This window comes from Eulemur rufifrons, chromosome 14, assembly GCF_041146395.1.
Source record: "Eulemur rufifrons isolate Redbay chromosome 14, OSU_ERuf_1, whole genome shotgun sequence".
In the NCBI taxonomy this organism is placed as follows: domain Eukaryota; kingdom Metazoa; phylum Chordata; class Mammalia; order Primates; family Lemuridae; genus Eulemur; species Eulemur rufifrons.
Window position 1 is genome coordinate 28,296,070 of NC_090996.1, and position 22,093 is coordinate 28,318,162.

A 22,093-nucleotide genomic window follows, 5' to 3' on the forward strand; every position below is an offset into this window, starting at 1 on the left:
GCAATAAACAAGGCCTCTAATACCACATAAATTACATTCTGGAGAGGAACTTGGACCAAAGAAAATCTAAATAAATGAATAAGATTATGTAGTTGTTAATAAGTGTTATTGAAAATAGGGTAACAGTGGAGAGAGTACCTGAGTGGGGAGGGAGCCCCAGCTTCCCCTTGTAGACTCTATCCCCGTGTATTTGCTGTTAGGTGGGTGGTCAGGGAAGGTTCTCAGAGAAGGTGGGAGCTGAGATGAAATATGAGAAGGAGCCAGGCGTGAGATGTGTCCAGACAGGGAGGACACAGCATGTGGCTTGTTTTTGAGGTGGGCCTGTAAGCTGTGAGCAATGAGCAAGGGGAGGACAGGTCAGATCATCACAGAGAGACACAGTGCACTCCTCAGAGCAAGTGATCATTGGAGACGTTACTCAGAGGTGTTACTCGTGGGAGTAGACTTGGATTTGGAGGGCTGAGGTCTGTTTCAGGAGGAGGGTTTCTTCAGCTCCTCTTTCTTCCCCAGCTAGGTCACCAAAGGGGACTTTGCTCCAGGGGATTTATGCATCAACACTCAGTCATTGGGTTTTGTGGTTGTGTTAAGGCATAGGCCTTTTCTTTAATTAAGGAAAATTTTCTGTTTCAGATTACCTAGGAACAGTACGATTTGGGGTTATCACAAATAAACATCTTGCGAAACTGGTATCCTTAGTACACTCTGGAAGTGTGTATTTACATAGACATTTCAACACATCACTTGTAAGTATTTTGAAATCACGTTTATATTAGTGCAGTGGTTCTTAACCTTGTTTAGGTCACAGTCTCCTTTGAGAATTGGATAAAATCTGCAGACACCCTCCTAGGACAGTGCCCTTGATTTTATATGTGAATTGAGAGTTCCTACAACCCCACTCTAGAGCCTGTGTCCCCAGTTATGAACCCATGCATTAAAGGGCTCTAGAGTTTAACATCTAGAAATTCTTTGTTTATATTCTTAGGTTTTGGTACAGCCTTGTTAGTTTTCCTTCTTGGGTGAAATTGCAGAGTTACTCTGTTAGAGAATTGTTCCTCTGGGGCCATGTTCTCCAAGGTTAAGCTTCCATTGGGCGATGTTCTCTGTTCATTTGTTCCTTTTAGGAAGAATAATAATGTGACATGCTTTTCTCCTTAGCTGATATAATAGATTTTTGAAGTTCTTGTCAAGTCACAGTGAGAAGTTGATGGCTTCTCAACCCAGAGAGCCACAGTTTTCCATTGTCACTTTTGTTTCCTGATTTCATTTGCTTTTTGGTGGAGTAACCTCAACTCAGCTATTTCTGAGCTTTGACTTGTGTCCTGCGCAGTCCTGTGCTTCTGCTCTATTCGTTGCTATTCTTCAGTCACATCACTGAGAGTTTATTTTTCTTAAGTATTCTCTGTCTCTCCAACATCATCGACAGCGTCAGTGACTTACAGGTCATATGCAGATCAGTTCCCCTGTACCCAGCGTGCCCAGCATTTTAAACCTGTGCTCCCCTTGGTACTAGGTGTAAGTTCTGTGCCCTCAGAGGTGCTGTCAGGCCCACTCCAGGGCTGCCCCCTCCCTTGCCAGTCACCCTGGCTTCTGCATATCTCCGGTAGCCCAGATGTTGTGCTTTACTTCTTGCTACTTACATTCCGAAGGTCAAATGTATTTTTGTGTTTTCCAAATAGCAATGTTTATTATGATGTTCGAGTGTGTTTTTCAAACTCCCATCGTCCCACTTTGAGAATCACCACTGCGATTGCTTCTCCGCTGCCCACCCGTGCTCCTTGTGCCTCTCAGCTGCTTTTGACATCATCTGCTATCTGTCGTTTTCCTACATCCATTTTTAGCATGTTATACAGCCTACATATATATCATATTTATTTATAGTAAAGGGTACTGAGGAAGAAATTAAAATTAGATGGAGGAAAAAAAGGTAGGACTGTGAGATGACACTGAAAAATATATCAGATTTACCACTTGGATTTGATAGTTTTTAAGGTTGGTTGGTTTGTTTAGCAGTAGAATTCCTTTTATCAAATCAGATATTATTCGGTTACCGGTATCTGAAAAAATACAAGCAGTGGACATATTTGTTATGAGGCAATTTAAGTCCATTTTGGAGGATGTAAAACATCTCATTTTGTGAAACCCTCTGAAGCACCTTTTTGGAAGTTCTGTTTGAAACCAGTGATTTATGTCATTGGAATTTCAAAAATAATTTTATGTTTATATACATCAGTTCTTATAGAAAAACAAAGCAAAAAAATCTCTTTCCTTCATCCGTGCACATAAAGTGTGATCTGTGGCTTTGGACAAGTTTAGGTCCTTTGTTGATTCATTCAAATACGTGTTGAATCCCTGCTATGCCCGGTGTTCATCCCGTCACTGGGGACGTAGTAGACAGAGCAGACATTGCCTCACAGAGGCTCCGTTCCCACCCTGGCGGAGCAGCACTCGAGGGACCAAGGTAGATATCTAAATGATCTTTGACTCCATAATTTCTATTCCCTTAGACGTGCCTTGGTCGTTTTTTAAATACCCAATAACGTTTAATAGCTCTCCTCGGACAGGGTGATAGAGGTGGTCATTGCCACCAGCAGGCAGGGAGAATTACCTGTTGATAGGTGAGTCTGTCTAAAGGCAAAAAGATGAATCACATGATGTGAAAGTCATCTCCTGCAACCTGCGCTCTTGGTTCTTCAGCCACTTATGAGGAAATGCTCTGTCTGGAGACGTGGGGGCCCAGGCGGTAGCTGCGCAGCTGGGGCCGTCCCGGCTCTCAGCCTCGTCCTTCTCCCCTGTGCAGGGGTGGGGCTGACCGGGCCTCTGGAGGGCAGTGCTGATGCGTCTTGATCCTGCCCTGCGTCCCTCAGCTTCCTCTACCCTCTGTGCATTTGTCCTTCACAGGTCTTTCCCAGGGAGATCATGAACTACACGGCTGAGAACATCTATAAGTGGGCCTTAGAAAACCGGGAGATGCTCCTGCGATGGCTGCGGCCACATGGAGGCAAGAGTCTACTGATGAATAATGAACTGAAGAAAGGACCAGCACTTTTTTTGTTCATACCTTTTAATCCCTTAGCCGAAAGTCATCCTTTAATAGATGAGGTAAGAGTTGTAATGTTGAAGGTGCCGCATGAGGAGTGGGAACGCCTCCTTAACCTGGACCTCTCTTCCCCCACAGTCACGCTCATCTGCTCCAGCAGCTGAGTGGCTGCCAGGAGTGGCAGCTGTGGTTCTGTGGCATCGCCCTCTCTAAATGGGCAGGAGAAAGAGCCCATGCCAAGGACAGGGACTGCCGCAGCCTCTCTGGCCACGTGCATTGACAGCTGCTCCTGTCTGAGCTGAGCAGGAGACAGGGAAGCCAAACCATGCCTCTCCAGAGAAGTACCCGGTATCCCTCTTTCTGAGGTGACTGGTGCTGAGCTTTCTATTTTGGAAGTGAGACCCAGGGAGTGGGTGGGAACACAGGCAGGTTAGTGTGACCTAGGAGATACCACTGTCTCAGGGGAGTTGGCCAGACTGCTGGCCCTGGGCACCCTCGGGACAGGAAAGAGGGGCAGCAGGGGCGATGTTGGGACACTTTGTTTTTCTAAACCTTTCCTGTCACGCAGAAGCCAGAGTGGTTTTTAGAGACAACACCGTCAGCAACCTGCCCCCTCCCTCCTGCCTCTTCTTCCTCTGCTGCACTCCCTCTCTGGTTGTGGGCTCATTTCATACATGGCTCACTTGGCGGCACTTAGCAAGAGCAATAACGATAAGCAAGAGCGAGCTGGGACTGCTCAATTACATTTACTGAGCCTTTTATTTTTTCTCTCCCTCAAGGATCCTTTAATTGGCCAAAACCAATTTTAGACAGCCAGTGTACCACTGGCCAGGCTCAGCAGACAGTGCCTGTCCCAGAGCTCCTCAGCGCCAGCCTGGTCGTCTGCCTGGAGGGACTGGGAGGCGGGACTTCTCACCCAGCCAGACCCTTCACTTGGCCACCCTGGAGTCTTTTTGTTAAAGTTATTACTGCTGCTGGGGAGCGTTCTGAATGAGCTCTGCTGTCCTGGCTTGGAGGAATAAAGAATCATCATATCCTCCTATGATTAGGAGGGACTCGAAGTACTGAAACTTCATTTCTTTAGAAAATTTTCACTGTGTGGATATTTTATGAACTGAGCTATTACTTCAAATGACTAGGCCTTTACCATAACTACTATTAAGAGCCTTAAAGCTATTTGTAGGAAAGGGAGGGTTTTCCAGCCAAAGTGGTGGCTATGGTTGTGGCTTTTTACATTAACTTTTAAACTTTCTTTCTGGAGAGTTCTCTTTTGTCTGGTTTGGGCACATCAGGGTCCTAGGTGGAATGGTATTTTGTGGCAGGAGCCCACATTCTCAGTCCAGAGGATCGAGGTCGGATTTAGGCACCTGGTAGGAGGACACTTTCTAGCCCATTGTTCTTGGACGAGTGTCTCTTCCACCTATTGGCAGGTCTTCTGTCCTTTTTTTTTTTTTGAGACAGAGCAGTCTTGCTGTGTTGCCTAGGCTAGCCTGGAACTCCTGGGCTCAAGCGATCCTTCTGCCTCAGCCTCCCGTAGCGGGGACTATGGGCGTGTGCTACTGTGCCAGCTAGACCCAGGCCCTTGTTTATCATGGTTTTGCCTGCAGCTCTTTTCCTGGGGCTGCCAGTGTCTTTGTGAGATGAGTGCTTTCCCTTAACCTCAGCGTGTGGTTGAGATGGCTGAAAACCAGACGAGATCTTGCAGTATTGTGAATTACTTAGGCAAGCAAAGTGTCCGACACATTTCCCTCTTTGTTTCAGGCCAGGCAGGCAAGTGTTTGTTGAGCACGGTGCCACGGGAGCTCCAGTGCAGGGGAGAAAGGACGTGGACAACACAGTCTTGGTCCCATGGGCTCAGAGACTTGTCCAGTAGGAAAAAGGAAGCCTGCTTCTAATTCAAGGTTGGGAAAGATCAGGCCCAGGGTCAGAGTCAGGAGCACCTGGAGGAGGCCGGGCGCCACTCACAATGCTGGGTGCTGGGCAGGGGAGGGGTTAGGAGAGGCTTTGGGAGGGAAGAGTGTTTGAGATGGACTTTCAGGGGCAGCCAGGGTCTTGATGGGTTGAGAGGAAATTAAGGGAAGGAATGGTCCGAGCAAAGGTGCAAGGGAAGGGAGAGTTGCAGCAGGGAGGTATTAGGAAAGAGTGTGGGTTTTGTGGCCCACAGGAAGGGCAGATTAGAGAAGAGCCTGAAAAAACCTTCGGAGGGGAGGGACTTGGGTGCTTCTCTGAGGGTTTCAGGATTAATCATAGTCATCAAAGTCTCGTTGTCAACGAAGAGATGGGACCAGAGATGAGTGTTGGCATTATAAAGGTTTTCCTGGTAGCAGGGTTCCTGAGAAGTGAGAAAGAGTGAGAACTACACCTGGGTGGTGGTGTGGGGATGCAGAGTAGGGTCTGCGGTCGGGGAAGAAGCGGTGGCACAGTAACCAGAGATGCAGCAGCCATTGGGCGCTCGGGCGCGCGGCAGGGATGAGCGTCACACTCACACAGGGTGAACCGTAAACTCGTTAGCTCATTGACCGTGAAAGAGTTTAAGGCAGCTTTATTTATCCATTAAGTAACGTTAGGCCTAATTTGGGGCGCAAAGTTGAGGAAGCTTATGTTGTTGAGAAGAGAGAGGTCATCCTAGGGTGAGCATTAGAGTTGGGGGGCGCGCCAGGCAAGGCCGTTCAGGACAGTTGGAGTGGGGCACATGTAGAGTGTCAGTCAGAAGTGGCTGTGTCATGGCTGCACCACGCCCAGACTGGGCAGCTGTTCTCACACACACCACACCTGCACGTAGGCCCACACAGACCTGCACGTACACACCCACACGCAGAACAGAACAGACCCTGACACTAGTGTCAGGCCACTGACACCCTGGTGTCTCTAGAAAGTTCCAGAGAAGTTTTAAGACATTGCAACGTATATTACACAACTTGTTAATCAGAGGAAATGCTTACCTCAGCCAGCAAAGAGTCTTTCTTTGTGACTTGTTTTCCAATTTAAAAACATTTCTTTGAGGTGTTCACAGAGTATGAATTTGGTAAGCGAAAGCATGGTTATCGTGTTCAGACTTACAAATTTCTCTGATTAAAGAAAATGGAAGGAAACATTTATGGGACAAACATTTAAAGTTATTTGCCACATAAATCCCCGGACAGAGGGATTCATGTCCTGGGCAGCGTGTCGAGAGGTTTCATCATGATACTTTAGAACAGTGTGTGATTTAAAACTTACGGATTGTTTATTTCTGAAATTTTCCATTTAATAATATGTTTGAACTGGAATTGACCATAGATAACTGAACCTGCAGAAAGCGAAACCGCGGGTCAGGGGGGACTACTGTAAGAGGTGGCAGTGTGGAGGCTCCATGGAGGTGGGAGAGAAAATGGTGTGGGTCTGACAGTTGAGGACCTGAGTGGAGGCTGTGGCTGTGGGGATGGAAAGGAGAGTCTGCCGAGCCACGCTGGAGTCGGAGCTGGCGGGGTTTGAGGCGTGTGGTGACACAGAGACGTTGAGGGTCAACCGAGTTTCTAGCTTGATGCTGCGTTTTCCCAGAGAGGCTGGTACAAGAGGACGAAGTGGGGGCGGCAGGTGGGGGGAGGGGGTTGGTTTGGAACAGGTGGAATTGGTAGCCTTCCGTGAGGTGTGAATTTATTTGGAAACATACGTGCTGTAAAATATTTTGGTCCACTCATTAGATGTTGGGGAAGTTTTTAAGCTTATCAGTTAAGAGGTAGAAAGTAGACATTATGGAGGAACATAAAGGTATAAAGAAAAATGCACGGCCGGGCGCGGTGGCTCACGCCTGTAATCCTAGCACTCTGGGAGGCCGAGGCAGGTGGATCGCTTGAGGTCAGGAGTTCAAGACCAGCCTGAGCAAGAGCGAGACCCCGTCTCTACTAAAAATAGAAAGAAATTATACGGCCAACTAAAAATCTATATAGAAAAAATAAGCCGGGCATGGTGGCGCATGCCTGTAGTCCCAGCTACTCGGGAGGCTGAGGCAGTAGGATCGCTTAAGCCCAGGAGTTTGAGGTTGCTGTGAGCTAGGCTGACGCCACGGCACTCATTCTAGCCAGGGCAACAAAGCGACACTCTGTCTCAAAAAAAAAAAAAAAAAGAAAAGAAAAATGCACTCAACTGAGAGTTGAGAGAAATGCTGTTCCTGGTTCTTTGACATCCTGGACCTATGTCCTGGGGTGACCACTTCACCTTTCCAGGCTTCATCTTCTGCTACTGTGGGCTAAGACATCTCTGAGACCCCTTCCATCTCTGGAACAATTCATTGCTTGTTAATAGTGACACATTCTGAAAAATAATCCAGGCCTCTTTATTGATAGGTTTGGTGTGACCACATCCTCTTTGAGGCAGTCCTGGCCCAGCCTCCTGCCAGGGACTTAGACTAGGATGTTCTCCAGCGCCCTCACCAACTCTGCTCCGTATTTCAGATCACCGAAGTGGCCTTGGAGTACAACAACTGTCACGGGGACCAGGTGGTGGAGCGCCTCCTTCAGCACCTGCGGCGAGTGGACGCTCCAGCGCTGGAGTCCCTGGCACCGGAACCGCCGGCACAGCTGCCAGACCCGCCGCTGATCACAGCTCCCCCCTGCTGCAACACCGTAGTGCTGCCCCAGTGGCACTCCTTCTCCAGGACCCACAACGTCTGTGAACTGTGTGTCAACCAGACCGCGGGGGGCATAAAGCCGAGCTCGGTCAGCATGCCACAGTGCAGCTTTTTTGAGATGGCAGCAGCTCTGGATTCTTTCTACCTCAAGGAGCAGACCTTTTATCATGGGGCATCAGACAGCATAGAATGCAGCAATTTTTTAATTTCCTACAGCCCTTTCAGCTACTACACTGCATGTTGCAGGACCATAAACAGGGGTGTGGCAGGCTTTATTGATTCTGAACAAGATGTCTTTGAAGCCCCGACCATTGCATTTTCTTCCCTCGAGAAGAAATGTGAGGTTGATGCTCCAAGCACCGTTCCTCACATTGAGGAGAACAGGTATCTCTTTCCTGAAGTGGACATGACGAGCACAAACTTCACAGGCCTGAGCTGCAGAACCAACAAGACCCTGAACATCTACCTTTTGGATTCAAATTTATTTTGGTTATATGCAGAGAGACTGGGTGCTCCAAGCTCCACTCGGGTAAAAGAATTTGCTGCAATTGTTGATGTGAAAGAAGAGTCTCACTATATCTTGGATCCAAAACAAGCTCTCATGAAGTTCACCCTAGGTACCGTGGGCGGTCCACTTCCCCAGGCATAATAAGTTTTGCTTAACTTAATATAGGTACCTTTTATTGAGGGGTCTCATTACATTTGGTTGTGGGGGTGTCAGCTCTGTAGCTCATTTTAAATCCTTAGACCACAATTGGTCATAATTTTAGAAGAAGCTAGTTTTGTCTGTTGAATGCAACTTCCTAAATCCAAATTGGAAAAGTTTGTCATTTAGATCATGGTGGGGTAAGTGTCCGAATTTTTAGATTGGCCGTTCCAGTCACATTTCTAAGGTAGAGCCAGCTGCAGTCAGTGGGGACTGGGCAGGGAGGTGGAGCCAGTCTGGTGGGACGCCCCCGGGGGCTGAAGAATGTGAGCAATGACAGCTGCTTCATTATAAAGGAGCTTAAACTGCAAGCAGTGAAAAAATAGGACCACCTTGCGTCCCGTTTGGTTTCACAGGTTTAAATGTGTTGGGTATCAAGGCCACCAGACCTAATTTGTTCTGCAGCTGTTTTATGATGTGTTGAGGGAGCTGCTGTGACCTCAAGTGCCCAGACAAGCATCATGTGCAGTAAACAAGGGTCAAGTCGCAAACCAGCAAAAACCACTTTTTGGGGGGTAAGGCTCCATTGTGGGAAAATATCCAGAGTTTGCCCCTGGGGCTCAGCAGCAGCCGTGAACTGTCCCATGCTGTCCTGTTCCCAGGACTCTGCTGACGTCCTGGATGTACACACAAGGAAGTGAGAATTCAAAAGCCATGTTAGTTCAGCTTCATTGGAAACATGAGGGAGGGTCAGTGTTTGCCAAATGGTGAAAGGAGGAATTTTGTAGGAAGGAAACTTTTTATTTCAAGTTTTACAAAGTATGAAATCAAAAGTAAACTCAGCTCGTAAATACTAGTCCTTTCAGCCATCCTCTTTTAAATCCAGGTGAAGCTTGTTTCTTACATTAGAAATGTTTGTGAAAAGGCTTATGTAAATACTGATTTTTCTATATCAAATTATATATTATAAACATTTAAACACTCCTCAGTGTTTAAAGGAACCCTGTGTCCAGTCACTTTATGAAGGGCATACTCTGTTGATATTATTCCTAATTCAGGCTTTCTAAAATTATTTTGGTGTATTGGGTTTTCTTACGATGAAAGTAGCATGTATTTTTAAAGTAAGTGTGCATTGAATTTTCCTGAATTCTGTTCAGTAATACTCAATTGTTTGATGATCAGCTCATCATGTGTTCACTTTGAATTTAAGGGTAATTGAAAGAAGCCTTCTTCAGATTTCTTTCCATCTTCTGTATCTACTCAGAAATGTCTAGCTCAGCTATTCTTTGTCCTGTAGTTGGTGACAGAATTTTTAGGGGCCCTTGTGAAAAAACAAACAGACAAAAAAAAAATGAGTGTCATTGTCAGTTTAGAGAGTTAACATACAAGTCAGCTGTCTCTAAGGGCAGTTTCAGAATTTAGGCTTCATTCAGATAGGAAACAATTCTTGGTTTTATGTGTCAAAAATATGGCCAACTAAGTGTTATTCAGATGCTGATCAGGAATTCTCTTTAGTATTCACATGACATTCTTCACTTCCTCCTCCATTCTGCGCATTTCACTGTCCCTTAGGACCTCAAAATGGAGGGAGTTAGAAGAAAGAAAAAGAAGTGAAACTGAAGTTAGTGTTAGTGCAGATGAGGCAAAGGACTCTGAAGATGGCAGAATCTGTGGGGAGGGTCAAACTGTTGGTTCAAGTTAGGTTTTTGAGTATTTTTAGGTTTTATTTATGTGTTTCTGCACTACATATAATTGAGTTTATTTTTCCTAACCTTTTAAAAAAGAAACTTGAAGAACTTTAATAAAGGAAATAAAAAACCGTAGCTGCTTGTCCTCAAATTAATGAACATTTAAACATATTCCACATTATTATAGCTTGTGCAATTACTGCATTTGTAGTTATGCTAACCTTTGTACCTTCATACAACTTTAGTATTGTAGTTCAAAATGTCCTGAAAAGATTGTGGCTTGTTGATGATTTATGCAGTCTTACTTGGTGTCTATTTGTGGATCAGTCTTTTTAGAGAAGAATAGAGTTCCCTAGTCCGTGAATGTCAGGGCATCTAACGCTGCATGGTGTTTTGTTATCTAAATTACTGTCCACTGAGTTAATACTACCAGAGCTAAGCCTGATGCCGCCCTGGCAGCTTTGTTCAGGGTTTTGCTTATATGTGAAATGAGTTAAAAATGTGAGCCTGTGAAGTCATTCCAGTTTTTAAAATGTGGAGTTTAAAGTAGGCCAGCTGCTTTCCTGGTACCTAGAGAAGAGTTGATCTCATTCTCTCTTTATTTTTAGAGTCCTTTATTCAAAACTTCAGCGTTCTCTACAGTCCCTTGAAAAGGCATCTCATTGGAAGTGAGTCTGCCCAGTTCCCTTCTCAGCGTTTAATCACTGAAGTGACAACTGATTCCTTTTGGGAAGTAGTCCTTCAAAAACAGGTATGGAGTCGTAAGAGAGGCAAAAAGTAAGCCATCTATCTCTATTAAAATAATTTCCAAAGCTGCAGTTGTTGGGGTGAGCGGCTGTTTTTGACGTACACAAGAGGAACCACGTGGCAGTCTGATTGTGGAACATGAGGGAATTACATGGTGGTTTTCTAATTGCAGAAAGCCCTTAAGAAAGCACATAATTGGAAAGATCTAAAGATGACATTTTTCACAATTTCTGCATAGGCGGCATTTATTGAATGCCTGCTGGGTTCTCAGCACAGTAAAGAACTGGGGGGAGCCTGTTTCTCAGGTGCCAGTAACGGGCCTCTTCCCCTTCCCACAGGACGTCCTGCTGCTTTATTATGCACAGTGGTGTGGCTTCTGTCCATCCCTCAATCACGTCTTTATCCAGCTAGCTCGTCTCCTGCCGACGGATGCGTTCACTGTAGCAAGGTAAGCCCGTTCTGCAGCACTTGGGGCTGCATGCCCACGCAGTCACTTTTTTTTTTTTTTTTTGCAGCTTGGCCATATGGTGTTTGAGGGTCTGCCCATTTTCCATTAACCTTTGGTAAGACCCATTGGTTGGATTTAATTGTCAGGCTGAAGCCATGAGCAAAGCCTTACTAAAACCAAACATCCCCTGATGAATTCTGTGTGTTCCTTCCACGATGTTGATGTTTAGCCCTGATTGAATTCATAGGTGGGTGAGTGCAGGTCTGTGGAAAGAGCACCGACCTTGTCACCAGGATGGGCCCCCAAGTGGCCAGCTCCTCGGAATACCGTGGGAAGGTCGCCCCAGGAGTTGCCAGCCAGCCCTGGGACTTGGAGCAAATCTCTCCACCAGCCCTTATTTTCCTCCTCATTTGTGAAGTTAAGAGGAAGGATCATTGATATCCACGTGTTCTAGTTTTATGATTCCATGGGTACTATACTTAGGCTCTTGAGTAAATGGAAAAAAAAAAAAAAATCTAAATTTTTTTGTTTTTGTTTTTTTTTGAAACAGAGTCTTGCTCTGTTTCCCGGGCTAGAGTGCTGTGGCATCAGCCTAGCTCACAGCAACCTCAAACTCCTGGGCTCAATCCTGGGCTCAAGCAATCCTTCTGCATAAGCCTACCGAGTAGCTGGGGCTACAGGCATGTGCTACCATGCCCGGCTCATTTTTTTCTATATATATTTTTAGCTGTCCAGATCATTTCTTTCTATTTTTTTTAGTAGAGACGGGGTCTCGCTCTTGCTCAGGCTGGTCTCGAACTCCTGACCTTGAGCAATCCTCCCACCTCGGCCTCCCGGAGTGCTAGGATTATAGGCGTGAGCCACCGTGCCCAGCCAATTTTTTTTGTTTTTTAAAGAAGGCTCAGATACAGAATTTTTAGATGAAGTAGTAAGCAGTTTGGGAGGGGGATTGTTTAGATTAACTCCTCCCCACAAAACTCCAGATAGATGAGAGTTAAACATAGAAGATCAAATCACAGAAAAAACAGAAGACAGAGTATTTGATTTGCTAGTTCCTTTGAGAGATGGAAACTTTCCAAAGTAGAAGCAGTTGAAAAAATAATGAAAGAAAGATGAACAGATTCCACTAGAAATATGTGCAAAGAAAACAAATTAAGGAAAACAGACTAAAAAAGGGGACCATTAATGTATTTTACAGCATCTGTATTTCATTTGTCATATGTAACTGTAGGTAATACTTAGAGCCAAATTTGAGGAGTTCTATGCTGAGAGATTTTTGCATGTACATTATTATCTGACTTAATCCTCGGGACACTCTGTGAAGTCAGTATGGTTATCACTCTCTTTTTATTGAAGAGGAAATTGAGACACAGAAAGATTAGGCAACTTGCCCCAAGTCACACAGCTTATAATTGAGAGACCAGGATTCAGAATCAAGTATTCATACTCCAGACCCTGCAGAATTAAAATGGTTAAGAAATTACAATGGTTCAAGAAACCAGTGAAACTCCAGTGTGAACTAAGTTTAAGAGTTTAAGAAACTCCAGTGTGAACAAGCGTATGAACGGGGTTTTCATGTAAGAAGAGAGAGTAAATAAACAAATGGGGAAATTACAATGTAATGTAAATTAAGACAATAACAAAATGCCATTTATACTTATTTAATAAATGCTTTTAAGTGACAAACTCTTTATGGCTAAAATGAAGTAAAATTGGCTACAGTCAGATGTAGCTAATGGAATGAGTACATTGCCATAACCCTTTTGGAAAGCATTTTGGCAACATTTACAAGAAATCAGCAAAAACGATTGTGCATTTTTGACCCAGCTAATTTTACTTTGAAGAATTTAATGAAATAGGAATTCCAGAGAAGCATGAGCTAGTTATCATAGTGTTATCTATACCCACCAGTAGAGAGATGGTTAAGTGAATCATGGCTGGGCATTTGGTGGGATTTTTGTCCCTTCATTAAAACAGTGCTTTTCATACAATCTATTGGAAAGAATAGAGCATGAAATATGTGACAGTTGCTCTCAAAACTATGTAAGCACATAGACGAAGCCTAAATGAGAATCCCACAGAGAAGGTCCCAAGTAGCCCTGTGGAATTCTGAGTGGATTTTTACATTGTTTTTCTTTCACGGTTTGCCCTTTCTTTGAAGTAAAAATCAGGAGGAAGAAAGTGTTGAATATAGAATATGGTGGTTGGTACCACTTGTGTAAAAAATGGCACTCTAACGTTTCAGGTAGGCTGGCACAGGCAGAGGCAGGAGTGCCATTTTGTTAGTAAAGATGTAGTAAAATGGTTTTTATTTCTTTTAAAAAGTGAATTTCATCCTTTTGGACAAATCCATGACACTCATCCCTGACCCCTTTCTGCTTTCTGAAAACTTCTGTCAATTTAATGATTCAAAACATTTCCGGCCGGGCGCGGTGGCTCACGCCTGTAATCCTAGCACTCTGGGAGGCCGAGGCGGGTGGATCGTTTGAGCTCAGGAGTTCAAGACCAGCCTGAGCAAGAGCGAGACCCCGTCTCTACGAAAAATAGAAGAAAAAAAAAAACATTTCCATCGTTTGTATGCACCGTTCGTGAATACTGGCCAAGCAGCCCTTCCGCAAGGATGGTGCGGCCCCTTCCTCTGCGGATGCTGTTGTGGCCCCGGGTCTGCCCGGCCCCGGTGTGGGGGCCTGGCTGTGAGCCCAGCTGGGTGCCAGCCGCCCCTGGAGCAGTTGCGGTAGCAAGCGCCATGGTGATCGAGCACTGGTTGGGTGATTTAGTACAGATGTCATTTTCTGTATTGGAAAATTAATCTAAAGTCTGCCCAGTAAGTACACTGTTTTTGGCCTCCAACCAGATTTACAACGTATAAAGGAAGGTACAAAGTTGCATCATCAGAGAAGCTTGATGTATTTTGCTTAGCGATTTCCTTTCTTTTTCCAGAGATAATTCAGGCCTTAAAATACTTGGCCAGACCCTGTTAGGTGTGTGACTAGTCAGGTGTCCGTGAGGCACTTTTAGGAAGTTCGTTTTTACTTTCAGGACACGGTATTTATTACCTTTTGGTGGAAAGCTGCATGTCTTGGAAGTACAGTGCCCAACTTACACCCGGCAGTGCACTCACCAAGAAGGGGCTGGCCAGTGTGGGGTGTGGACAGGGCACCAGGTTTCTCTGTTGTCGAGAAGATTCTTTCAAGCTGGGGTTTCTTGGGCTGATCTTTTACTTTTTTTTGTTCTTTCCCTTTGTCAGGATTGATGTGTCTCAGAATGATCTTCCTTGGGAATTTATGGTTGACCGTCTTCCTACTGTCATGTTTTTCCCCTGCAACAGGTAATGCTGAATTTTTTTCAATTTGGGACAGATGAGATTCTTTTGTTGCTGTCTGAAAATGAAATGAGTTTAAGATGTAAATCATTTGTTATGACTAAACTGTTCAAAAAGTGTGCCCTTAGGGATATATGCTGGAAGGGCTTTAGTGTCAGGATGTCATGTGAGGTATGGATTTTTTTTAAGGAGGTCTGTTCTTCTCAGAGTCTGTTTCTTACATGAGCATGAATGTGGCCATCAGGATTGGTTAGCTTTCACAGCCTGCATGAACGTACAGAGGATGCGGGGACTGACAGGGTGGAGCCCCGTGTCTGTGGAGCCCTGCCCTCGCCGAGCCTTCCCCTGTGCAGCACCGTCCCTGCTCGGAGTCAAGGAGCCCTGCAGCAGAGCTTTCTCCGCACGGGTGCAGCCTGCTGCGAACGTCTGCCATGCCGTGGTCACTTGATCTTTTCACATTTGCTTGAGTAGTATTCCAAGCTCAGTTACTACAGCCACTACCTTGAAAGCCCCGGCAAGCAGGGTGGGTGGGATGTTAGCAAAGGGGGAGCGGACTTCACAGTTAGGGAATGTGGGTGCCAGTGTTTCAGTAGTAGAGGACATGAACTCTTGGCCCTTAACAGCCTGAGCAGCTGGATGTTCGCTCCCTTTTTACAGAGTCTCGGTGGTTTTTAGAAGGTTGGGTCCTCTTGGGGATGAAGTCATATGGCTTTGACTATATCTTCTCTACAGGGAAGTGTTTGCAGGATCATTTAGGGAGGTCCCTGACTCATGTGTGACGTTGGCTGTTTTCATTTCCTGCCTCCCTGTTACGATTCAGTGTGGCCATTGCTCTGCTTGTCACATTTCTGTAGGAGAGTGCCTCCTTGGTGTCTGTGGATCATTTCCTTCGTTTTTGCTCTTTATCTCAAATAATTTTTGCTGGAATACTTCCTGTGGTAGTAGGGTCTTGTCAAGTCATGCACTAAAAACAGAATGTGACTCACCCTATTCTATTGCTGACTGAGTCGTGATGAGCCTTTTTCTTTCTAAGAAGTGTTTAAATTGCCATGTAGTCAAGGAATCAGGGACAGTAACACTAGCAATTTCATCTGTGCAGGACAGAAGTTGGACACGTAGTTTAATGAAGTGTAGGTTTTGAATTCTAAACATAGTTTGGAAAAGCATTACAGTTACAGAACCCAGCAAATGCCTTTGCATGTAGTAGTTCTCAGCAACTGGAAAAAATAAATGTATACTGAGAGACACACACACAACAGGTAGCACGGCGGCGGGTTGTTTGGAGGCCTGTATCTGGGTCGAGTGACTTTCATTCTGGAGCTGCCTGGCGTAGTAAACATGGAGATGAGTTTGTTCTCCAGACATATGCTGGACGGTTGCTGCCCCTACTATTTTCCTTGAACAGGAAAGGTCAGGAATGTAAATATTGAATATGAGAAGCCTGAGCAGTTCTATTTTAATGGAAAGAGCTTGGTAAACCAAAGCCCTGTGGCTTTAGAATGGAATTTTTCTCATTTCCTAAAAATAAATGGTAGTCAGAAGTGGAGTAAGCTCATCATTAGCTGGCCCACAGTGAGCGAGTGCTTTAGCCAGAAGGTAAATGGGCAAATGATGTGAGCTGACAGCTTGCAAAAGAGGAAATGAAAAAGGCTGTTTGATAACACATAAGACCTTTTTCACGGTTCACTTGCTTATGCTATTTTTAGTGAAAAGAATATAAAATTGTACATGCATTGTGATAGAACAGAAACTCGTGCATGTGCTAGTTGCAAATGTGTACAGCAGGGGAAAATGTCAAGGTGTTGATTACTTCAAAGCAGTGAAGACTGCAAGTGGATTGCAGATGTTTCTTGTATGTCTTTTATGTCCCTTGTAAGTTGTTCACAAAGAACACATCCTTATTTCTAAAGATCATGAAGGAGAAAAACCATGTGAAAGAGCCTGTCCTCCTACTGGAGGCAGGAGGCCGGGCTGGGGCCTTGAGGGAGACTTAACCTTCCCGTGCAGGGGCGTCTAAGAGCACTCCTCCCAGCCAGCGCTTGCATCAGGCTGTGTGTGACATTTCAAGGTGCAGGTGCTCTGGCCTGTCACCAGGCCAGGGGCCGAGGGGCTGGTGGCGGGGGGCGGGGAGTATGCTCTACCAAGAGACTCTGATGTGTCCCAGGGGAAGGACTACATTTCTTCAGAGGCGTGCCCCACCCCTCCTCGGGATTAGAGGGGAGTCAAATAAACAGTGGGACCTTTTACCACCAAACTTTCAGACTACTGCTATTTTGGAAGTAGGTTGTTGACACTCATGTCCTTGCTACTTTTAAAAAGCATGGAAGTGGCTAGGCACAGTAGCTCACGCCTATAATCTTAGCAGCCTGGGAGACCGAGGCGGGAGGATCACTTGAGCTCAGGAGTTTGAGACCAGCCTAAGCAAGAGCGAGACCCCGTTTCTATTAAAAAAAAAAAAGGAAAATTAGCCAGGTGTGGTCGTAGCACGCATGTAGTCCCAGATACTTGGGAGGCTGAGGCAGCAGGATCTCTTAAGCCCAGGAGTGTGACCTATGACGACACCACTGCACTCTAGCCAGGGTGACAGAGCAAGACTCTGTCTCAAAAAAAAAAAAAAAAAAGGCATGATAGCATCTCCCTGTCCTTTTGGCCTGTTAGGGAGATTCGTAGCAATTGCACCAAGACCTCTAAGATGCATGCTTACAAATGGCACCGTCTGTCCTGTAAATGTCTCCAGACAGACACACTGAGATGTCTCTGCAGCTCTTGCCGGGGGGATAAGTCACCTTGACTGTGCCCTAGACCAGGTTTGTGCAGGAGAACACAGTGGCAGATGCAGCCTCCGCAGATCCTTTCACACGCCCACTTCACAGGGCTAAGCCGTGTTTTCAGTTGTCACTTGAATGGCTGGGATGCCCCACTTAAAGAGAGCTTAAGTGTTAAGGAAACTGCTTAAAAGGAGGGGATAGTTGAATACTTACCCCAAATTTTCAATTTACATGCAAGGTTCCAACTTCTTATTTATGTTTGCTATTACCTGGAAGTTTCCATAAACACTGTGTAAAATGGGGCATATCTGACTTTAATTTCCTTGTGGTTTTTATTTGATAGGGAAAGGCTACTCATTAAGAGAACACCCTTTGTCATTTTAGGTATTTGGCCACTGGCTTTGTGTGTGGAGCTTTTAATTAGTAATTTCCTGTTTGTTTCTTAAGGAACAATGCAATTTTTTACAAAGCTGACATTCACCGATCATTCACTTATTAGCTCACTTAATCCTGTACAACAGTCCCATGAGGTAGGTGACACTCTTCTTGTCCCCATTTCACAGAGGAAGTAGTTCAGAAGCACAGAGAAGTTGCTCGTCTAAGAGCACATGACAGTGAGCAGAGCCCTGTGACTGTGCTGCGGCAGCTGGCCCCGAGCCCTGCTGTCCACCTCCGTTCCTCTGATACTAAGGGAGACATCAGCGTCTGTTGGTGCAGCTCATGCATAAATGCATGAAGCCGGCAGTTTTGATTAATGCAGCCAGACTGTGCATGCACAAGTAAATAGATCTGAGAGAGAAACTTTGCTTGTCAGACAATTAAATGACAAGTTCTAAAAAGGAATTTTCTAAATCAGAACCTGGAACAAAGCTGTGGAGGAGAACCTTTTCCTTTGTCACCCTCCCTCCTTACTCTGTACTCCCGGGGTCGGGCAGCCTTACTTCATCGGAGTGCCCTGGTTGGTCTGCTTGCCAGGGGCACCTCCCCAGGCACCAGCCAAATGTACCCTGGGGGCCACAGCCACCCTTGGCTGAGAACCCCGGCCTCAGATAATGTGGAATAAATGACTGCCGCAGAAACAGGCTGTGCGTTTCAGGTTTTTCCTATTTCACAGGCACTGTCGATGGGTACAGGAAAGATACAGGTGACAGTCGTGCCCCAGGCCCAACATGGCCACTGAGCCTCGGTGCCCTGTGTCACTGGCTTTAGGCTCGGGTCTGGGAGCTCTTGTTTTTCTTAGAGGGTTGTATATAGAAACTGAGCTCTGGCCTCAGGAGCAGACATGTTTAAGAGAAGCCACCTTAATTACAGAACAACCATACGGGACATCCTTGCTTTGTAGAGAATTTCTTGCCCAGGCAACATTTTCCTTACTGACTTTGAGTAAAATCCTTGGAGTGCCTTTTCTTGGTAAGACGTAGACGGCCGGGTCTGGTTTTGGACTAGGCGTGTTGGCATGACTCACGCCTTTGATCCTTTCCCTTCCTCTCCAGAAAGGACCTCAGTGTCAAGTACCCCGAAGACCTGCCCATCACCCTTCCAAACCTGCTGCGGTTCATTCTCCATCATTCGAAGCCCGTGTCGCCCTGGAACATGGCTGACCCGCCTACCAAAGAGTGTCTTCGGAGTGAGGCCGTCCTACAGCAGGGGCACATCTCCCACTTGGAGAGAGAGATCCAGAAGCTGAGGGCAGAAATAAGCAGCCTCCAGCGCGCACAAGGGCAGGTCGAGTTCTGGCTGTCCAGCGCCCGCAGGGACGAACACCGGCTGCGGCGACAGCAGCAGGCCCTGGAGGAGCAGCACCGCCTGCTCCAGCAGCACAGCGTGCGGCTGCAGGCCCTGCACCAACAGAAGACCCGTGAGCTCGAGGCGCTGGCCCGCAAGCTGCAGGAGCTGGCCGACGCCTCGGAAAACCTCCTCACCGAGAACACCTGGCTCAAGATCCTGGTGGCCACCATGGAGAGAAAACTGGAAGGCAAGGACGGAGCTGGAAACCTGGCTCCCCCGAGAAAGGCACGCCCCGAGCACCCCGAGCCCTCGGGCAGCACCCCGCCACCTTCCGACATCAGCTCCATGCTGGCGTCCGAAAGGAGTGACAACAGGACAGACTAACTCAAAATGACATGAAGAAATCAGAGATGAAAACTGTACATTGGGAATATATTTATGCAAATTTTATTGAAATTTATTGTAAATAAAGATTTTTCTCAGTGGTCTAGAAAATCAACTTGAATGTCAGTCAGCGTTTGTTGAAGAGGGATGACATCCCTTCCACTTATTGCACAAACTTGGTAGCTTTGAGACAGAAACAGCACAGTCCGTTTGAGGATTTGTCTGAGAAATTAGTCCATATTTTAGTGGCTCAGTGTCAAGAGTTCCCTCCTCATTCCCCTACTGTTGCTTCTGCGATGATATGAAGAATGAAAGCTTAATGTCTCGATTAGTCAGAAAACTTGAACGCAACAGTTGGGCTATTCAGAAAGAATTCAAAGAGAAGTCATAACTTACTAAGCCATTGAGTGTGTGGCTCTGGTGTCTACACTAAAAAAAGTAGCTACTGATAAATAAGAACAGCGAGAGAGATTATGTGGTTTTCACTAGTTCTACAGGTATTTTCTTGTTCCTCCCAAAGACCCCACCACCACCACCCCCCCAGCCTCTCACCCTTCCGCACCACGCTCTGCTGGGCCTGACTCAAACTCCAGGGATGCCCCTGGCCACCGGGAGTGGCATAAGAAAACCTCAAGTGAAACTGAAGAGAAAGCAATGTTTAATCATTTCAAAACCAGAACTTCACTGGCACGTTAGGAACCACAGGTGAGTGTTGACAATCAAGCATTGGTCAGTGCCAGGGGTCAGGCTCAGAGACGGAAAATGCAAATCCCAGCTGCTCCCGGGTGACTCAGGTGTGGAGCTGAAGGAAAAACAGCCTAGGTTTATGCTGCTGGCTTCGGTGAGAGTAGAGGTAGAAAGCCTGGTTCTGAGACGCGAGGGGATGGATCGAACACCCCAGCCTTTTCTAACTCACCAAAGCAAACCTTCTCCCTGATCTTCCAATCGGCAGCTTGGGAACTTCGATTCTCCCTCCTAGGCCTGGCTTCAGTGGCTGGATCCCCCCTCCCTATCCCGCCAGGTGTCCTGCCCACTGCACCTGCAGGGCCTCTGCTGACATCCCACCTGTCCCATGGTCACCTCTTCCCAAGCTTGGTCACCCCGTTAGTGGCCAAAAGTGTTTCCTCTCCTGCTTCCTAAGGGTTTCTCAAGAGCCCACCTGCTGTGTCGTGACTGCCCTCAGCCCAAATGGCCCGGTGAGCTATCCTTCTCCCCACCCGTTACTTACGTTTGACCCTAGTTTAGGTGTATGCTGCTAAAAAGAGGTGTTTCCTACAGCTCCCCCTTGGGGTTCTAGAAAGTGGATTAGTTCAACATGCTTTTTAGAGGCGGCTTGGGTGAGGCCAGAGGAGTGCTCTAAGCTCAAGTGCTTAAGGGCCTGCACTCCGTGGTTAAGCAGGGACTGGCCTCCGGTTTATTACCGAGGATGCCAACACAAATCACGTTTTAATCATAATAGTTTAGAATGTGCTTACAGGGGTGAGATTAAGAATCTAAGCAAGTTCACTGAAACGATACCTTGGAGATGCAGGCTGCTGAGGCGCTGGCTTGAATGAGAGCCACCAACTCGTCATCTTGGGCAGGAACCAAGCCCCGCCCTGGAAATCCACCCCCTGCCCCTGCACGAGGCTCGGGCAGGCAGGAGTGGTCTGGGGGCTCCTGTGTGACATGAGAAATGGCTTTCCACGGGCACGCGGTGCCTTTAGGGCCGGGTCAGGGGACTCAAGACACAATCTCCAGATCCACAGAGAGTGAAATCCGATACCCATATCAGAGAGGAAAGGAAGCTAACTTGTGAAAAAGGATAGAGGGGAAAAAAACAGAAACCTCAATAGTCCCTCCCCCCCCTCCCCCTCCAGTGCAGAAAATACTAAACACAGAAACAAAACAAAAAACACTTTTTCTCTTTCTTGGGCCAACTGGGTTTCAGACTGAAAGTAGCCACCGTAGGCTTGGGTGTTCCCGAGGACCAGGGCGAGTGCAGCCAGGCCGCACCAAGGGGAAGTGCTCAGCATGCTCTAGACCCACGGGGCAAGAAACCGCTCTGCTACTAGGACACCTGGCAGCCCTCGGGACGCATGCCCGGACTCGTCCGTCACCGGCTCCCAGGCAGGTACGGTAGCTTCCTTGCAGTAACTCCACTAGCAACAGGAACTGCTACTAACGACCCAGTCCACCTGGAGAAAAAGGGGTGTGGTGGTTCCATCCATTACTAACCAAGCGGAAATCACCCAAACACCCCAAGTCATCAGCCACAGGACCCCAAATTGACATCTCTCCCCTTCACATACACACACAGATACACATCAGAGACCCCTGCCGAGCGCAACCTGGGCCTCGCCTCAGCTCATCATTAGGACAGCTGCAGTCAAACCAGTCCCATGTGCTCTAGATGATGTTTTTAAAAATCAGCAGAAGGGCTTAAGCACGTGCTTCTGGGGCCTATGTACAGTTCACAGGTTGGTTAGTTCACGCGTTACAGTAGTAGCTCCGTCAAAAACAGGCTCAGCTAAACATTCAAGTAACGAAAGCGCTACGGGGCCGCGAGCCCCGGCAAGGTCGGGCCTGCCCACTGCCCGCAATGGGCAGCCCCACCAGGAGGCCGGGGGGAAGCCCGGGGCAGCCGGGCCCCCGGGAGTCAATGCATGCGGTGACGAAGCCCGCTGAGGCCATGCCAGCAAGTGTCAGCCCCTCCTCCCAGACAGCAGCGTGTCTG

The 22,093-nt window shown here is 46.8% G+C and overlaps 1 protein-coding gene across 5 annotated transcripts in view; it reads left to right on the forward strand.

The window, feature by feature from the left end:
- The window catches only part of TXNDC11 (thioredoxin domain containing 11), a 61,959-nt gene extending 40,758 nt beyond the window's left edge, over positions 1 to 21,201 (forward strand). For 2 of the 5 annotated variants that reach the window (XM_069486915.1, XM_069486916.1), the window contains 7 exons: positions 631 to 743; positions 2,899 to 3,099; positions 7,471 to 8,263; positions 10,589 to 10,731; positions 11,066 to 11,175; positions 14,423 to 14,503; positions 18,759 to 21,201. In XM_069486915.1, coding sequence (XP_069343016.1) covers positions 631 to 743; positions 2,899 to 3,099; positions 7,471 to 8,263; positions 10,589 to 10,731; positions 11,066 to 11,175; positions 14,423 to 14,503; positions 18,759 to 19,377 — 2,060 coding nt within the window. In that variant the 3' untranslated portion in view covers positions 19,378 to 21,201. The remainder of the gene's footprint in view (positions 1 to 630; positions 744 to 2,898; positions 3,100 to 7,470; positions 8,264 to 10,588; positions 10,732 to 11,065; positions 11,176 to 14,422; positions 14,504 to 18,758) is intronic. The other 3 variants (XM_069486917.1, XM_069486918.1, XM_069486914.1) reach the window with 2 other exon arrangements.
- Positions 21,202 to 22,093: the final 892 nt, after the last annotated feature.